This window comes from Ambystoma mexicanum, chromosome 10 (assembly GCF_040938575.1).
Source record: "Ambystoma mexicanum isolate Mex_15411 chromosome 10, UKY_AmexF1_1, whole genome shotgun sequence".
Lineage (NCBI taxonomy): Eukaryota > Metazoa > Chordata > Amphibia > Caudata > Ambystomatidae > Ambystoma > Ambystoma mexicanum.
In genome coordinates this window covers 1008958043-1008974959 of record NC_090932.1, presented here as the reverse complement: position 1 = coordinate 1008974959, position 16917 = coordinate 1008958043, and the positions used below count along the sequence as shown (strand labels likewise).

The 16917-nt window shown below is 45.1% G+C and overlaps 1 protein-coding gene across 1 annotated transcript in view; it reads left to right on the top strand.

The window, feature by feature from the left end:
• Nucleotides 1-16917, top strand: part of PSMD2 (proteasome 26S subunit ubiquitin receptor, non-ATPase 2) — a 674802-nt gene that overhangs the window by 312871 nt on the left and 345014 nt on the right. Inside the window, exon 14 of the mRNA XM_069618807.1 lies at nt 13631-13732. Within this exon, the coding sequence (XP_069474908.1) occupies nt 13631-13732 (102 nt within the window). The remainder of the gene's footprint in view (nt 1-13630; nt 13733-16917) is intronic.

The following is a 16917-nucleotide window of genomic DNA, read 5'->3' as shown; positions in this document are numbered from 1 at the left end:
AACAATCAAACTATTTGTGAATGCACTAAGCAATTCAAGGAAAGCAAATCCCAATTACACTTTAAGAAAGACACAACTTATTTCAAGGTATGTAATTGACCCTATGGCTATTTTGAAAATGATCTAAGCAATTCCATGAGAGGTACAGACCAGTGTTTCAAGTTGAGAAGAGTAGCAGCTATGCAAGGTAAGTAACTGTTGTTTCATTTACATGCTAATTTCCTCCCACCTTAGAGACCCCCAGCTCTTTTGCTGGATTTAGGACTTTTTGATAACTCCTGAGTGAGTGGGACCTTTTTCTCACTCATGTGTTTTACCCTGATTAGGATTTTGTGTTAGCACTGTTTTTGAAGTCTGACAAACTCCATAGGCATCTGCTTTGTGTATAGTGACACACACAGCACCCCCAGTGCAGTGTCACTGATGGATCCATTGGATCTCTCAAGGTTTAAATACCTTTTTATTGGGTGAACTACCATTCCCAAGAATGGTAAGGTGAAATTGATCTTACTTACCTCTTTCTACTTTGTAGGTCCAGCACACAATCTTATGTGGAGTGCTGTAGGGGTTACCTAGTAGCCCCTTATCCTACTTTCTCATGTAACATTTTTTGTTACCCTCACTACTTTAAATGGCTGATGGCAGTGGTTTAATTGTTACTACCCATGTGCTTTTTTACCGCAGGCTGAACCCTCAGCTGCAGTACAGCACCCATGGGTGTCAATTCTGTCAAAATGGCCCCTGTCTTTCGCCATTTTCTGTTTGTGAGTGCTTTCTTTGCTTTTGCTCTGTGTGTTGAGACAGGTTTGAGCCCTTTGTGTGTTTTGCCTTTGGCGGACTTCAGCCCCTGAAACCCGCCCCTGGCTCCAGTGTGTCTGGAAGGGCAGGAAGTGAGGGAGGGTTCCGAAACTCCCCTGTCCTTTGTTTCTAGGTGTGCCTGAATGAAACTAGTTCCGATTGACCGGCTGATTGCCCGGGAAAGAACAGCCACCCTGCTATGTGATTGACAGCCTACGACTGTAAATTAATGAGAACAAGCTTAAAAGGCGAGGTTCTTGGGACTACAGGCAGTCAATCACTGGAACAAACATTCGAAGAAGAAATGACAAGCTCACTGCAACCTCCTGAACATCGAAGTGCCCGGTGAAGCCCTGCTGCTGTGCTTACCTCCTTTTTCGCATCAACTGAGAAACTCTGGACTGAAAGACTTCTTCCCTTGGGCTGCTGGGACCAACTAGCCTGTGGCCAACTCCACTTTGGCACAATCCCCGACTTGCTGTGTCTCTCCAGTCCTGCAGGAGTCGAGTGTCCATAACAGAGTGCAACGTCTTCCACGGAACAAAGCCATCCAAAAGGTCCAGGAGTCTCCTAAGGACACTCCGGAAGCAGGAAATCCTGATCCCGAGTCCCCGATTCAGGGTCCAGGACCGAGGGAGCAAGAAGTCCAACCAGGGCTATTCTGCATCAGTGCTGTTCATGAGGCGCTGAGACCGCAAAGAACAGTTGAATTGAAGATCCATAGCTGCCAAAGTCCTTTCCTGAGTACTGCTGCATGAGCTCATCAGACGTCCTTCCTCTTGTCCCCATGACTAAGGCCCAGAAACAAGGGTCTGCTTGGCTGTATCAAGATGAAATCCAGCTGGACCACCTTCAAACCACAGGTACTTTGGGGGCTTGAGGTACTTACCTTATTGCCCTATGCTGTGTTTTCTCACTTGAGAAGTGCACTGGCTTACCTTTTTCTGAGTTGATTTAATCTCCCCTTCCACAGGCTTAATAGCTTGTGTTCCTTCCGTGATTTTTCTCGACCCGTCTGACTTTGTGCAAGACTTTATCCAAGAAGTGCATCAGGACTATAAGACTTTGTCCAATTGGCTTTGGCTGTCCTGGCTCCCTAAAGGCACCCTTCTAATCTATGGACTTTGGCATTGCTTGTCCCTTCATAGGTTGCAATTTGTTGAACACTTTTACTGCTGGGGAAACTGTCTTCACATTATAAGAAAGTATGTTCTAACCTTTCTATTTTTCCCCTAACCCTTTCTGAAACCAAGATTCTGAAATGTATATTGGGATTTAATATAAATGCAATACTATCCTTGTTATAGAAGTCACTTCAGGGTGTAGTGGAAATGTATTAGCATAACCAAAGTGTATTCACCAACTTTATTGATTTTAAAAAGTGATTCCAAAGTTTACTTGAACTGTTACAAACAATTCTTTTTAAAGAATGCTTAACTAAAACTTGATTTGTAAATACATTTCTGAGGCTTGTGGAATCTGCTTAGAACACATGCTGTGCATAGACCGACATCTAGTGGAAGCTGCAGAGTATTACAGTTGTTGTTTTCCAAACTCGAAAAGGGACGTCGACAGGGTGTGCCAGTAATACTATCCCTAGTGTGACGTCCACTATACCCATGATATCTCAAGCGTTGAGGTCCCTCAGATTGTTTTTTTCCACCATGCTAGACGGACGCGTATAGCGGAGTTCCTTTTGGCGCTAAGCCATTGACTTTTCACAATTACGATAGTATTTCTTTCGATCGTTTCACCAACCACCGAAACACCACGCTGGTGAGGAAAGAAAACTGCCTGTCGCAGACCACCGCAACGTACCGTTCGGCTTTGCAAGGCCGCCCTGGGCCTCAGCCCAGACAGTAGGGAGAGAGGGGGGAGGCCATTTTAGAATGCATATTCTCCCCTTCTTACACTTCGCCCAACCTCCATACCCATAACCTATAATTATGGAAAATACACCAAATTTTGCCCCAAGTGTAACCGAAAATTCCTGTGGTTGGACAGTTTGTAATTTGTGTCTTCCAAGAGACCACGTCGAAACGTCTTGTCGAGCGCGCAGGCTCTTCAAGCAAAAGACGTTAAAGGATTGCTCCTCAAAACGCTGGGGCCCACTTGCCAGGCAACTCGAGGCCATGGCGGTAGAGGGAACCTTTAGCGATGGCAGCAGCACCGTACTTTCGGACGGCGAGGGCGGCGGAGTAGCTTCAGCTACTCAAGCGCAGACCCCCGACCCCGTAGGACAGGCCAGCAGCCATGTTGTGGGGACTACACCTGGTAGCAGCAGCGCTACAAAAGCACACACCACCAAGCACATAAACCCCAGTCGAGATTCGACAAATGAGTCGAACACTCAACAACGTTTGACACCCCGAGAAAGGTCCTCTGGGCAAACTCAATCAAGATCGCCACACAACAGGGATCAACTGTCGAAGGTCGGCAAGAGTGTCGCTCGAAAAACTCCTTCCGAAGGTCGATCGTCCGAGGACGAAGCCTCGGCTCCCACATCCAAAATTCGACGCTCGGTGTTGGATAAAATGACAGACCCCAAGAAGTCTGTAAAACACTCCTCTGGGCCCCATGGTATGGGAAAACATCACAAAAAGACCTATTAAAACCCCTCATAGGGACAACATCCCTCCTAGGGAGAAGACCCCACCGAAGGGAAAGCCTATATTATACAAGCCCATAGAAAAACCTAAGGATTCTAGGCCTAAACGAATACCTCCCACTAATGAGGACCTAGGTCTTACCCCTCAATCTATGGTGAGCCCAAGTTTCAAGGAATGGTCTTCCCAAGATATTGATAGAGAAATGCCAATTTTTCCGAAAAAAACCTGATTACTTTCAGAGTGTCCACTCCACTCCTCCTCCCACCACAGCCCCTTCCGGCTCTCAAGCCTTTGCCTTACTTACTCAACCCCCTTCTAAGAGGTCTCGTTCTAATGTCCCGTTACAAAGTACGGTTATAGATTTATACGACCCTGAATTAGACCAAGATATCTCTCCTTTGTGGAGGCATCTGACCCTCAACTTATTGAAGAAGATACAGATGAAACTTATTATGGGGATGATAAGGACCCAGAGGCAGACCGAGGCCAAACCAGATTCATTGGTTATCACCACAACTAGAAAGGGGCACACCCCTTGCTTCCTCCGAGGCTCCATCGGATTAAGAAAGCAAAAAGAACAATGCCATGGGTAGAAAGGTCGCCTCCTCTGCGGCCTATCAAACCAGGATAGCCAACAACACAACCCTTTTGGCTAGTTATAATTGCCATAAGTGGGAAGAGATTTCTGTGTTACTTTCATCTGCCCCAGAGCCACTCAAATCATAACTAGCTCAGGTGGCAGCAGATTGAAGGGCCGTATCTACCTGTTTCCTTGAATCAAATTTCGATGCAGTGGACAATGCCGAAAGAGTCATTGCAGAGGGGACTGTAAGAGACATGCATGGCTGCGCCAGTTAGGCTTTAGGCCAGAAACACGAGCTTCTCTAATAAACATGCCAGTGGAACCTAACGTGCTCTTTGGTAAGGCTGTGGAAGACTCACTTAAAACAGCGAAGGATGAGTATGACACTCTCAAATCTTTAGGTCAACTCACAAACATGCCTACTGGTCAGAGAGGTCACAGTATTTTTCGCCGTTTTCAGGGCCAAAATTCTCAGAGGATCCAGCTACAATCGGGGCCAAGGCTCCTCCTGGGGAAGTAATCAAGGACAAGCCTTCCAAGGCAGAGGACAATTCAGAGGTTGTGGCCCTGCTCGAGGTGGCACTCTACCTCGGAGCAAGTGACGTTCCGCTCCAGGTACCCTCCCATGCATCGCCAGTAAGAGGACGCATTTCCAACTTCACCCACGCATGGGAGGGTATCACCTCGGACAGATGGGTGCTGTCGACGGTAACAGGGGGCTACTCTATAGAACCACTTCAACGTCCTCACAACCACCCCCCACAGCAGAAAATCCACTCAGAACATCAGCGGATCCTTCTAGAAGAGATAACTACACTTCTATCAAAGGACGCCATAGACGTGGTCCCAGCCAACCAGGTAAACAGGAGTATTTATTCAACTTACTTCCTTGTGCCAAAGAAAGATCTAGCAATGTGCCCTGTATTAGATTTACACCCTGCAAACAAGTATGTCAAGCCACTAAAGTTCCACATGACTACGCTACAAGAGGTAATCCCGCTACTAAAAAAGGGGATAACATGGCAACACTGGATATGAAAGATGCCTATTTTCATATTTCAATGTTCCCAGCGCACAGAAGATTCTTGCGTTTCAAGATGGCAAACAAGCACTACCAATTCAAAGTGCTGCACTTTGGAATAGCCTCGGCTCCAAGGGTATTCACAAAGGCACTGGCGGTAGTGGCAGCGCATCTGCGCAGGGAGGCAATCCTAGTCTACCCTTACCTGGACGACTGGCTCATGACAGGGGAATCACCTCTGATTTGCAGACAAAACATCCTCTTTCAATTGGTCTTCTCCATCAACGAGAAAAAATCAAGCCTAGGACCAAGCACTTCAAAACAGTTCCGAGGAGCTGTCTTAAACTCAGGAAGGATTGGTCTTTCCTTCAGAGGAAAGAGTAAGAAAAGTATTACTGCAAATATCACATATCACATTATCAGGCTGGCTGCCAGATAAGGGTGTGCAAAGCAATGCGTTTAATAGTCATGATGGCATCTTGCATTTACCTGGTTCCTCATGCGCGCCTGCGTCCCATACAGGAGTGGTTGGCGAAACAGTGGTCTCAGGCAAGCGGTCAGTGGGACGATCTAGTGGTTGTTTCGTCAACACTTGTACAAAATCTTTGCTGGTGGACAAGAGAAAAGCTAACAAAGGGGTAACCTTTCTACGACCCAGAGGTACAGGCAGTGGTCACAACGGACGCCTCACTGGCAGGGTGTGGGGGCCTCACTACCTTCACCACACCGCTCTGGGCCTGTGGTCTAACACTGCAGCTCAGAACCTCATCAATGTGCTGGAGCTTCTGGCAGTATTCAAAACCCTTCATCTATTCGAACCCCATTTAACAAACCTGTCGGTGCAGATCCTAACCGACAGCACTACAGCAATGTTTTATATCAACAAACAGGGAGGTACACGTTCTCCAAATCTGTTCAGACTTGCACGAAAAATCTGGAAATGGGCACTCCAACGGATGATGTTCCTGTCATCGCAACATGGTCCAGGGGAACTCCACGCTCTAGCAGACTGATTGAGCAGAGATCCCCTACCAGAGGAACACGAGTGGCGTCTAAACGAAGGAGTCGTAGAATATCTCTTCTCTCAATGGGGTTTCCCAACTATAGACTTATTCGCCACAAGCGAAAATCGTCAATGCCTAGACTTCCCGTCGAGGTTCCTCCAGCCAGGCTCAAATGGGAAATCCTTATGGATGAACTGGTGAGGGAAATTTGCTTACGCTTTTCCCCCCAACTCCTCTCATGAGGAAGGTGGTGAACAAGTTACACAATGAACCGATGACACTTATCCTAGTCGCTCCTATGTGGGCAAGAGAACCATGGTATCCACGTCTGTGCAAACTGGTGATGTGCGCTCCCATCAAACTCCCGTGCCATTACAACCTACTCATCCAGCACCAGGGACTAACAGTGCACCCACAACCACACTCTATGAACTTGGCAGCATGGCTCCTGAAGTCAGAGTTTGGGCATCTCAATCTACCGCAAAGATGCATGGATATCTTGAAGGAATCAAGAAAACCAAACACTAGGCACTGTTATTTTGACAAATGGAAAAGATTTGTAATTTGGTGCCAGGCTAAGCAGATCAACCCCATAGATTGTACTCTATTTAACATTCAAACCTATATGCTCCACTTGCTAGATGCAGGTTAGTGTTCAACTCCCTAATAGTCCGCCTGGCGGCCTTGTCAGCCTACACCACTTCCCATAATAAGGTCTCATGGTGGAAGGTACCAGTCGTCAAAACATTTATGGAAGGGGTGAAGAGACTCCACCCTCCAATCTCTAACCCACCGCCAGGTTGGGACCTGAAGGTGGTACTCGCTAAGCTCATGGGACCCCCTTTGGAGCCTACGGACAAGTCTAGTCTCAAACACCTGACTTATAAGACTGTCCTCTTAGTAGCTATCACTTCCATAAGAAGGGTTAGTGAAATCCAAGCATTGTTGGTGCAGGATCCTTTCTTTACCATACATAAGGACAAGCTGGTCTTGCGTACTCACCGAAGGTTCTCACCTAAATTCATCTCCAAATTTCATGTAAACGAGTCTATTGAGCTACCGTCTTTCTTCCAGGAGCCCAGGAGCTCTGCTGAGGTAAAACTCCACACACTAGATGTGAGCAGAGCGGTCCTCCACTACGTAGACAAGACCAGACCGCTAAGAAAAACAGATCAACTGTTTGTCTCCATAGCGCCAGGCAGAGAAGGTGACCGCATCTCTAAGAATGCCATCTCTAGGTGAATAGTCAGATGTATCCAACTGTGCTATTCCCTATCAGATAAAACACTGCCTTTTACGCCAGGGGCCCACTCCACAAGAGGTACTGGAGCCACTATGGCTTTCATTGCAAATGTCACCTTAGACAGTATTTGCAAAACAGCTACATGGAGCTCAATACATACTTTCACTCAGCACTACTGCATTGACACTCATTCCAAGACAGATACACAAGTGGGACAAGCAGTTCTAAGACATTTATTTGCTCCTGAACCATCTCACATCCCACCTCCTTCTGCCACTGCTCGCTAATCTATGCACAGCATGTGATCTAAGCAGATTCCACAAGCCTCAGAAGGGATAGATTAGTCACTGTAAGCACATTTCTGATGCTTGTATCTGCTTAGATTCACATGTGACCCCCCTTTCCTCCCCTCGGAGAGAAGGCGTATGGATGCTTATGAGCTTGTCTAATAATAATCTGCTTGGATACAACTATACTCGCCCTACACCTCATGCTACCTCATGTCAGAAAAAAATAACCATCTGAGGGACCTCGACGCGTGAGGGATCATGGGTACAGTGGACGTCACACTAAGGATAGTATTACTGGCACACCCTGTTGACGTCCCTTTTCGAGTTTCGAAAACAACTGTGCTACACTGCTGCTTCCACTAGATGTTGGCCTATGCACAGCATGTGAATCTAAGCAGATACAAGCATCAGAAATACGATTGCAGTGAGTAATGTATCCCATATCTATGACTGAAACCTTGTGTGCAAGTGTTTCTTGGTTGCTTGTGTTAGGAAGAATTCTCATAAATGTGCTAATTCCCTTCACCTTAGAGACCCCCAGCAGCCTTGCTGGATTTTGAGGACTTGATTTTTTTACCTGGAGAGAATGCAAGCCTTTTTTCCCACTCTTTCATGTAGTTTGAATGTGTTTTACTCTTGTGTTTCATTTGGTTATGGCGTTTTAGACCACTCCATAGGAATCATCTTTTCATTTGTGTCACACAGCACCTCAGTGCAGTAACACAGGGGAACCTTTTGGGCTGTCCCAAGGTTTAAACACCTTCTCTGGGATAGACTACTGTTTCCCAGAGAATGTAAAGTAAAATTGACTAGTAAAGTCTTTTCAAATTCCTAGACCCAGCACACCCTATCTTACAATAGAGTGCTGGCGAGGTTTCCTAGTATCCCCTATGTTTAGAAACTAGTGTAGCAGTCAAATGCTACCCTTTCTTCTCGAAATGGCTGGTGGCAGTGGTTTTACAACTAACTACCATGATTTTTCCCGACCGCGAACACCGGTAGCGTTAAATCGCGGGAGCCATGATTTTCAAGATGGCATCTGAGCCCCCTTTGTTTAAACCGGTCCCGGTCTTCTTATTTCACCATTTCTTTTTGAAAAGGTCCTTTTACAGTTTCTCTGCGCGCCAAACCAGGTTTGGTCCCTTTGTTCCTTTGGCGGGCTTCAGGACTGAAGACCGCCTCTGGCGCCCGAGTGTCTGGGGTGGACAGGAAGTGAGGGAGGTGCCCGAAACTCCCTGTGCTTAGTCTTCTAGGAGACCCAAATACACTCTGGAGTGATTGGCTGGCTGACTGTCCGGCAAGGACAGCCACCCTGCTGGGTGAGTGACAGATAGGCTGGAATGAATGGAAGAGAACTGAATAAAAGGTGAGTCTTTTGGCTTGGAAGGCAGAGTCCACCACTGCAACAAAAGAATCGAAGAATAGCTGGAAGAGGACGGCTGCTGCAACTCATGGACCATTGGTATGCCCGGTGAAGCCCTGCTGCAGGTCCGAATTGCCAAGTTCACCTCGACAGCGAAGCCCCTTCAAGGACTTCCTTTGAGTTGGTGGGACCAATCAACTCGTAAGCCACCTGGATACCATTCGCAGAGCTGGTTAGGTTTAACCAGGGAGAGGGACACCAGCTTGTGTGCTTGACTTCAGCTACTCGAACCGAACATCTTCCATTTGCCAGCTTTTTGACCAGTCCCCGTGTAGGAGTCCCCCGACGTCATCCCTCTTGTCCCCACGCCTGAGGCCCAGGAACAGTGATATCTGCAGGAACTGCCAGGAACCAACATCTTCGGCTGCATCTTTTCTTCATATTAAGGTACTGTGCCAACCCGATTGAGAGAACTTGCCTCTCACGGTGAAAGTTTGTGGAAGTTTCCCAACTTGCAGCCCTAATCAGCTTGTGACCCAACATATTCTTTTTTGTACAAACTACTTCTGAGAACTTTGGCAAAGACTTTACCGTATACCACCAGAACTGCGCTTTCCTATCCAAGACACTAGTCCATTGACTTTGGCCTAGGCCTATTGAACTGAATCAAGTCCTCTAGTGAACCGAAACTATTTGCACTGCCTAAGAAAGTATTTGTGATCCATTTTATTAACTTGTGCCTTTTTACTCCTATTTAAAGTGACTGAAATGCCATTTTGCTCCTACTTCAGGGGAGCCTAATTTACTCAAACGTATTGGTTTGGTACTGAAGTGTATTTGTGTGTAATATTAAGTTGCCTCCTTCTAGTCAATGTTTTCTAAATGATTGTGTAATAAATGAATAAGTGTTTTACCTAGAAACCTTGAGTGTAAGTGTCTATTTGAACCACTGTGATTGTAAGACCTCTGTCTAAAACCTTTTACTGCTCACATTCCCTCTTGAGATAAGCCTGGCTGCTCAGCCCGCTACCACGCTACCAAAAACTGTGTAGTACAGGCTTATACCAAAGATTGGTTTTGCTTACACCTGTAGTCCTAATTGTGTGTGGTGGTCCCAGAGGTTACTGCATGCAATTCTGCCTAAAAACGTGTTTTTGACAACCGTAAACGGAATGACTGACAACTGCTTATTTTGTAGTGCACAGTGCACCGCAATGGTCGGAAGATAGCGTAGGTATAAGCCCATGAAAGGAGCGTTATACCGATACACCCAACACAGTGCTATCAATGAAGCGAGGGAAGAGTCAGAGCGTCCCTCATTCCAACCACCCGCTCTAGAAGTGGTATCGGAGCCATTTGAGCATCTGATAATTTAAGCAATTTCCTCTGCACTTCTCTTACGAAATAAATGCAAGAGGGATTTGTAAATTTATTTTGAAGACAAATGCAGGAAAAAAAAATACCTCAGCCACACAGAGCCAAACACTACAGGCACTTGCTGAGGCACTTCCGGGGGGGCTGCGCATGTAGGGGCGCCTGTTCATGTGCCTTAAATAGCAAGTGACCTGTTTTTAGGTGGCGGGGCAGCTTTAACACTGTTGAAAAATAGAAAAACAAGGTATGAATTCCAATAGATTGGGTTCAGTCCAGCATAGGCAAGAAAGTTCAGCAAACAGCTTACACACCAAAGTTGCAAGATGAAAAAAGCACATGGAAGCGTGGAACAGCTTCTTAGGGAAATGCACAGATGCTCTCACCATACTCTCTCCAGGCTCGACAGGCATTTGCTGAGGCACTTCCGGGGACATTACCCTTTGGGTGCACTACAACAACCCTGACCTCTTGGCAATAGGAACCCAATCTTTGGTGAAAGTCTGTACTACACACGTTGGTAGCGTGTTGAGCAGCTAGGCTTATCTCAAGAGGGGTCAATGTGAGCTGTAGGGGTGTTGCACAGAGATTCACAGTGACAAGTATTCAAATAAACTCTTGCACACAAGGTTTCTTGATTAAACAGTTATTAATTTATTTAAGTCCGAGTAAGCCTTCTTCAGAAGGGGGCAATAGAATAGTAACACACAAATACACACTCATAATATTTCTAAACCAGTAAGCACCCTTTTGGGATGGCACACAGACACTTCCTACACACTCAGGTGACTTTAGTAACTAAGACACTGTTGACATTAATATACCACTGTTTGCATTTCGAATTGGACTTCAGAGTTTGGCAAAGAAAAAGGTCATTAGGACAGAACAAGAGATCACAGAAATATTCTGAAGCAGTTAAGTACTTTTGGTAACCCCAATGCAAAGTTAGTTGACCCCTTCCTGGAAGGAAGACAAAACGCAATGTCGGAGGGCTGAAGCGTCATTCAGGGAGCCAGGCCAGGCCAAAGTCAATTGGGCAAAAGTCTAGGTGAGCTGAAGCACTTCTTGCAGGTAAGTAAAAGTCTTGCACAATGTTTTGGAAGTCTTTGTAGAAAAGAAGAATTCAAAGCAGGGCCACAATCTGTTTCGACTTGTGAGGTAAAGAAGCTATCATCAACTCTAGAGAGCAACCACAACAGGTCTCACAAACTGAGAACAAGTGCAGTTACACAACAAGAGGTAAGTTCTTAGACTGTACAGTAACATTAGATTCAAGAAAAAGGGCAGTAGATGACTTCAGTTCCTGTGCAGCTCTGCAGATCCTGGTGTTACTGGGCCTCCGTCGTGGGGACAAGAGGGAGGATGTCTGGGGACTTCTGCACTGCAATGGGACGGTCACCGACCACAACCGGCAATCTTCAAACAAGTGGCACTTCGGTGTTTCACCTCCTCACGTCTACCGCAAATAGCAACACTGCGGTTCCTGGCTGTCGAGGTGGGCTTTCCTTGCTTCTGTGGTCCAGCACTCTGAGGTGGCTCAGGCTTGGTCAGTCCTGCTTCCTAGAAGTCCGGAGGATCTTCCTGGAGCTCTTGGCCAGCTTAGAAACGAGGCACACAATCTGGTGTTCCTCTCCCTGGCTATTCAGTTCCAGCAGCAACTGCAGTGGGATTTCAACCAGCTCAGAGTATGGCCAGGTGGCTTACTTTGGAGTTGATGTTGGCAAAGACTTTACCGTTTACTACAAGAACTGCTATTTCCTATCCAAGACACTAGCCCATTGACTTTGGCCTAGGCCTATTGAACTGAATCGAGTCCTCTAGTGAACTGAAACTATTTGCACTGCCTAAAAGTATTTGTGATCTATTTTATTGACGTGTACCCTTTTTACTCCTATTTAAAGTGACTGAAATGCCATTTTGCTCCTATTTCAGGGGAGCCTAATTTACTCAAACTTATTGGTTTGGTACTGAAATGTATTTGTGTATATTAAGTTGCCTCCTAGTGAATGTTTTCTAAATGACTGTGTAATAAATTAATAAGTGTTTGTTTTACCCAGAAACCTTGAGTGTAAGTGTCTACTTGAACCACTGTGATTGAAAGACCTCTGTGTAACATCTTTTACTGCTCACATTCCCTCTTGAGATAAGCCTGGCTGCTCAGCTCGCTACCAAAATCTGTGTAGTACAGACGTATACCAAAGGTTGGTTTTGCTTACATCTGTAGTCCTATTTGTATGTGGTGGTCCCAGAGGGTACTGCGTGCAATTCTGCCTTAACAATGAGAAATTCTCTGGAGCTCTGACTTTCCTGCATCTGTGCCTTATGCTGACCTGCCTACTGTTGCCCGCTGGAACACCAGTGTCCCCCTTCTGTCTCTGAGATCACTCATGCCCTAGAATTGGGAAGGACCTGGCCTCTGTCTAGAAAATAAATAGGTGTTGCAGAGTACTTACTATGTGCTACTGCTGTAACTCATTGTAACTTGTCCTATTTCGGAGATAGTGTTACAAAGTTCTTACCTGTCAATTGCTTACTGCTATTCTAAAAAGCATACAAAGTTATTTAGTTACCTTTAGAATTTTGTTCCACTATTCAAGGCAAGTAAAACCCTATTGGTAATTCACTTACACTAGATTAGCCTACTGCAGTTCTCAATGTGTAACACTAGGTTTTACTCCTCTTGAAATGCATTCTGCCATTCTAAAAAGGTTTATACTTTGGTTTACATACCATAGGTATTGTTGGTTTTTATAATTGTTTGACTTGTAGTACTTACCGTTCTAAAGAATTCCCTTTGCCTATGTGTATATATAAAATAAACTATTATTTTTACAATACATCATTGTATCAGTGTTTCTTTGGGTATGCTACAGGTTCTGTACCTCTTAGAGCCAGCCTTGTACTAAGAATCAGAGTTTCTGTATTGCGCAAGGTATAGTTTTTTTATAAAGTCCCTTTGGGTGGACTTGAGAAACTGTCCTAACTGCCTGTTTGACTACAAAATGTTTTCGAAATATGATTTGCCTACTTGCCTCTCGTGAATCAAGCTGTGGGCTTCTGTACTCCTCCAGTGAAATTTCTACTTATAGTGTGGGTGTGTTTGTGTTTTAGTTATTCAATTTTTTTGCCTGTTTCTTTTTGTATTGGTTAACACTTCACAGAAGGTTTTCGGAGGACCCTCTTTCCAGGCAGTTAAGGTGTTGTATACCAAGTCCTCATTAATGCACTTGTTACTTTATTAACTTCCTCTTTTACTGGATTTGGAAGAGGCTTGTGGTATTTAGAGCATTTTAACGCCTCTTGCCTTTTTCTTGCAATAGTCTTTGATATCTCCTTCTGTTTTTGCAGGAAAGGGTGAGGCCATTGAGGCAATCCTGGCTGCTCTAGAAGTGGTATCGGAGCCATTCCGCAGCTTTGCCAACACATTGGTGGATATTTGCGCCTATGCAGGTAAGGTTTGGATTCTTTGCTTGTTTTTCTTTTGACCCATGTTTTGTCCCACAATACATTCAAAATGCTAATGGTCACTGTTCCTTCCATTAGCTTGTCTAACACTTGAACCCATAATGCTCATTGTTGAGGAGAATGTTCATTTCTGTGCTAATTTCCTCCCACCTTAGAGACCCTCGGCTCTTTTGCTGGACTTAGGACTTTTTAATGTTAACTCCTGAGTGAGTGGGACCTTTTTCTCAGTCCCTCATGTGTGTTTCCCCGACCTGGATTTTTTATGTTTTCTCTGTTTTTGGAGTCTGACATATTCCATAGGCATCTGCTTTTTGTATATTGACACACCCCTCAGTGTAGTGTCACTGAGAAGTCCCTTGGATTTCTCTCAAGGTTTAAATAACTTTTCTTGGGTGAACTATTGTTCCCAAGAATAGTATGGTGAAATTGATCCTACTTAACTTTGTACCTTGTAGGTCCAGCACACACCATTTTATGTGGTGTGCCTTGGGGCTTACCTAGTAGCCCCTTATCTTGCTTTCTCATGTAACATTTTTTGTTATCCTTACTACTTTAAATGGTTGGTGGCAGTGGTTTACTTTTTATAACCAATGTGCGTTTTTACCGCAGGCTGAACCTTAAGCTGCAGTACAGCACCCATGGGTGTCCATTTTGTCAAAATGGCCCCAGTCTTCTTTTTTCCCTTTTTTCTGCTTGCAAGATCTTTCTTGGCTTTAACTCTAAATGTTGAGACAGGTTTGTTAGGATGAATCCTAATAAATGTGCTTATTCCTCCCACCTTGGAGCCCACCAGCTCTTTTGCTAAACTTTGGGACTTGTTTGTTTTCTGTGTTTATTTCTTTGGTTATGAAATCTAAACAACTCCATAGGCACAATCTTTTCATTTGTGTCACACAGCACCCTTAATGCAGTGACACCGGGAAGCCTTTCAGGCTTTCCCAAGATTTAATTACCTTCTCTGGGATAAACTCCTGTTTCCCAGAGAAAGTAAAGTGAAATTGACTTTACTAGTCTTTTCAAATTCCTATACCCAGCACATCCTATCTTACAATAGAGTGCTGGAGGGGTTAGCTAAAATCCCCTGTGTTTAGATACTCATGTAGAAGTCAAATGCTACCCCTTTCCTCTTGAAATGGCTGGTGGCAGTGGTTTTACAACGAACTACCATGACTTTTCCCGACCGCGAACACCGGTAGCGGTAAATCGCAGGAGCCATGTTTTTCAAGATGGTGTCTGAGCCCCCTTTGTTTAAACAAGTCCCGGTCTTCTTTTTTCGCCATTTCTTTTTGGAAAGGTGCTTCTAGAGTTTCTCTGCGCGCCAAACCAGGTTTGGTCCCTTTGTTCCTTTGAAGACCGCCTCTGGCGTCCGAGTGTCTGGGGTGGCCAGGAAGTGAGAGATTCCCGAAACTCCCTGTGCTTAGTCTCTTAGGAGTCCCAAATGCACACTGGCATGTTTGGCTGGCTGACTGTCCGGCAAGTACAGCCTCCCTGCTGGGTGAGTGACAGCTAGGCTGGAATGAATGGGAGAGAACTGAATAAAAGGCGAGTCTCTTGGCTTGGAAGGCAGAGTCGACCACTGGAACAAAAGAACCGAAGACAAGCTTGAATAGGACGGCTGCTGCAACTCCTAGACTGTTGGTTTGCCCGTTGAAGTCCTGCTGCAGGTCCGAACCGCCAAGTTCACCTCAACAGAGAAGCCCTGCAAGGACGACTTCTCCCTTTGAATTGGTGGGACCAATGAACTCGACATCCATCTCGGAGCTGGTTGAATTTCCACAGAGTTGCTGCTGGAAAGCGTAGAGCCAGGGAGAGGAACACCAGAATGGGTGCGTTGCTTTTAAGCTGGCCTCAAGCTTTTGGAAGATCCTCCGGACTCCCATGAAGCAGGACTGACCAATCCTGAGCCCCCTCAGCAGAGTGCAGGACCCCAGAAGCAAGGATGGTCCATCTTGACAGCTAGGAATCACGTTGCTATTTGCGGTAGACGCGACAGACACTGCAAGTGAAGTTAGCCGGTTGCAGGTCTTTACTGTCCCAGTGCATTGCAGGAGTCCCCCCAACGTCCTCCGTCTGGTCCCCATGACTGAGGCCCAGGAACAATGAGATCTTCATAGCTGCACAGGAACAGAAGTTGGCATCAGCTGCATATTTTCTTCTTTACTAAGGTACTGTAAAACCAGTCTAAGAGAAATTACCTCTTACTGTAGAAGTGCTTGTAACTTTAACAAGTCTAGTCAGTTTATGGCCCTACTTTTGATTCTTTACATCAAAAACTCCTAAGAACCTGTTCAAAGACTTTTCCATTTACTTACCAGAAGTGCATCATCCTATCCAAGACTTTTGCCCATTGACTTTGGCTTATCCTATTGAATTGTATGACTCTTCTAAGAGGATCTTAGTGTGTTGCCCTGCTTAAGAAATGTGTGATCTCTTGTGTTCTAATAACCTTTGCCCTTTACCAACTTTTTAAGAGTACTCTGAATGCCAACAGTAAGATATTAATGTCCCCAGCAACCTTGTTATTGAAGTCACCTGTGGGTGTAGGTTGTCTGTAGGCCATCCCAAAAGGGTATTTTCTGATTCAGAAACTCAGTGTACAGTATTGAACTGTATTTGTGTGTTACTATTATATTGCTCCCTTCTAAAGAAGGCGTTTTAACTAAACTGACTGATACATTAATAATTGTTTATGCAAGAAACCTTGAAGTAAGAGTTTATTTGAATACCTGTAACTGATTCTTTGCGACTCCACTACTGCTCACATTTCTCCTCTTGAAATAAACTTGGCTGCTCAACACGCTACCAAAACTGTGTAGTACAAGCTTATACCAAAGGTTGGGTTGCCCATACCTGTAGTCCTAGTTGTTTGTAGTGTTCCCAGAGGGTACTGCATTCAAACTTTGCCTAACAGTTACTTTCACAATTACATTCAGTAATGCAAGGGCAGTAGAGCCTACCAGTTGTACAGTGACTTTCAGTACAAATCACATAATCAGTCAATTGGACAATATACTTTTTGTGAATAGTGGAACACTTATTCCAGGTACAGTAAAAACCTATAAGTACTTCTGTGATAACACAGTTATACTAGGTGAGTAAAACCGAAGGATGTAATAGTCAATAACAGGTGCTTTTGAGATTAATGAAACACAAATTGAGATAAGCAGTAA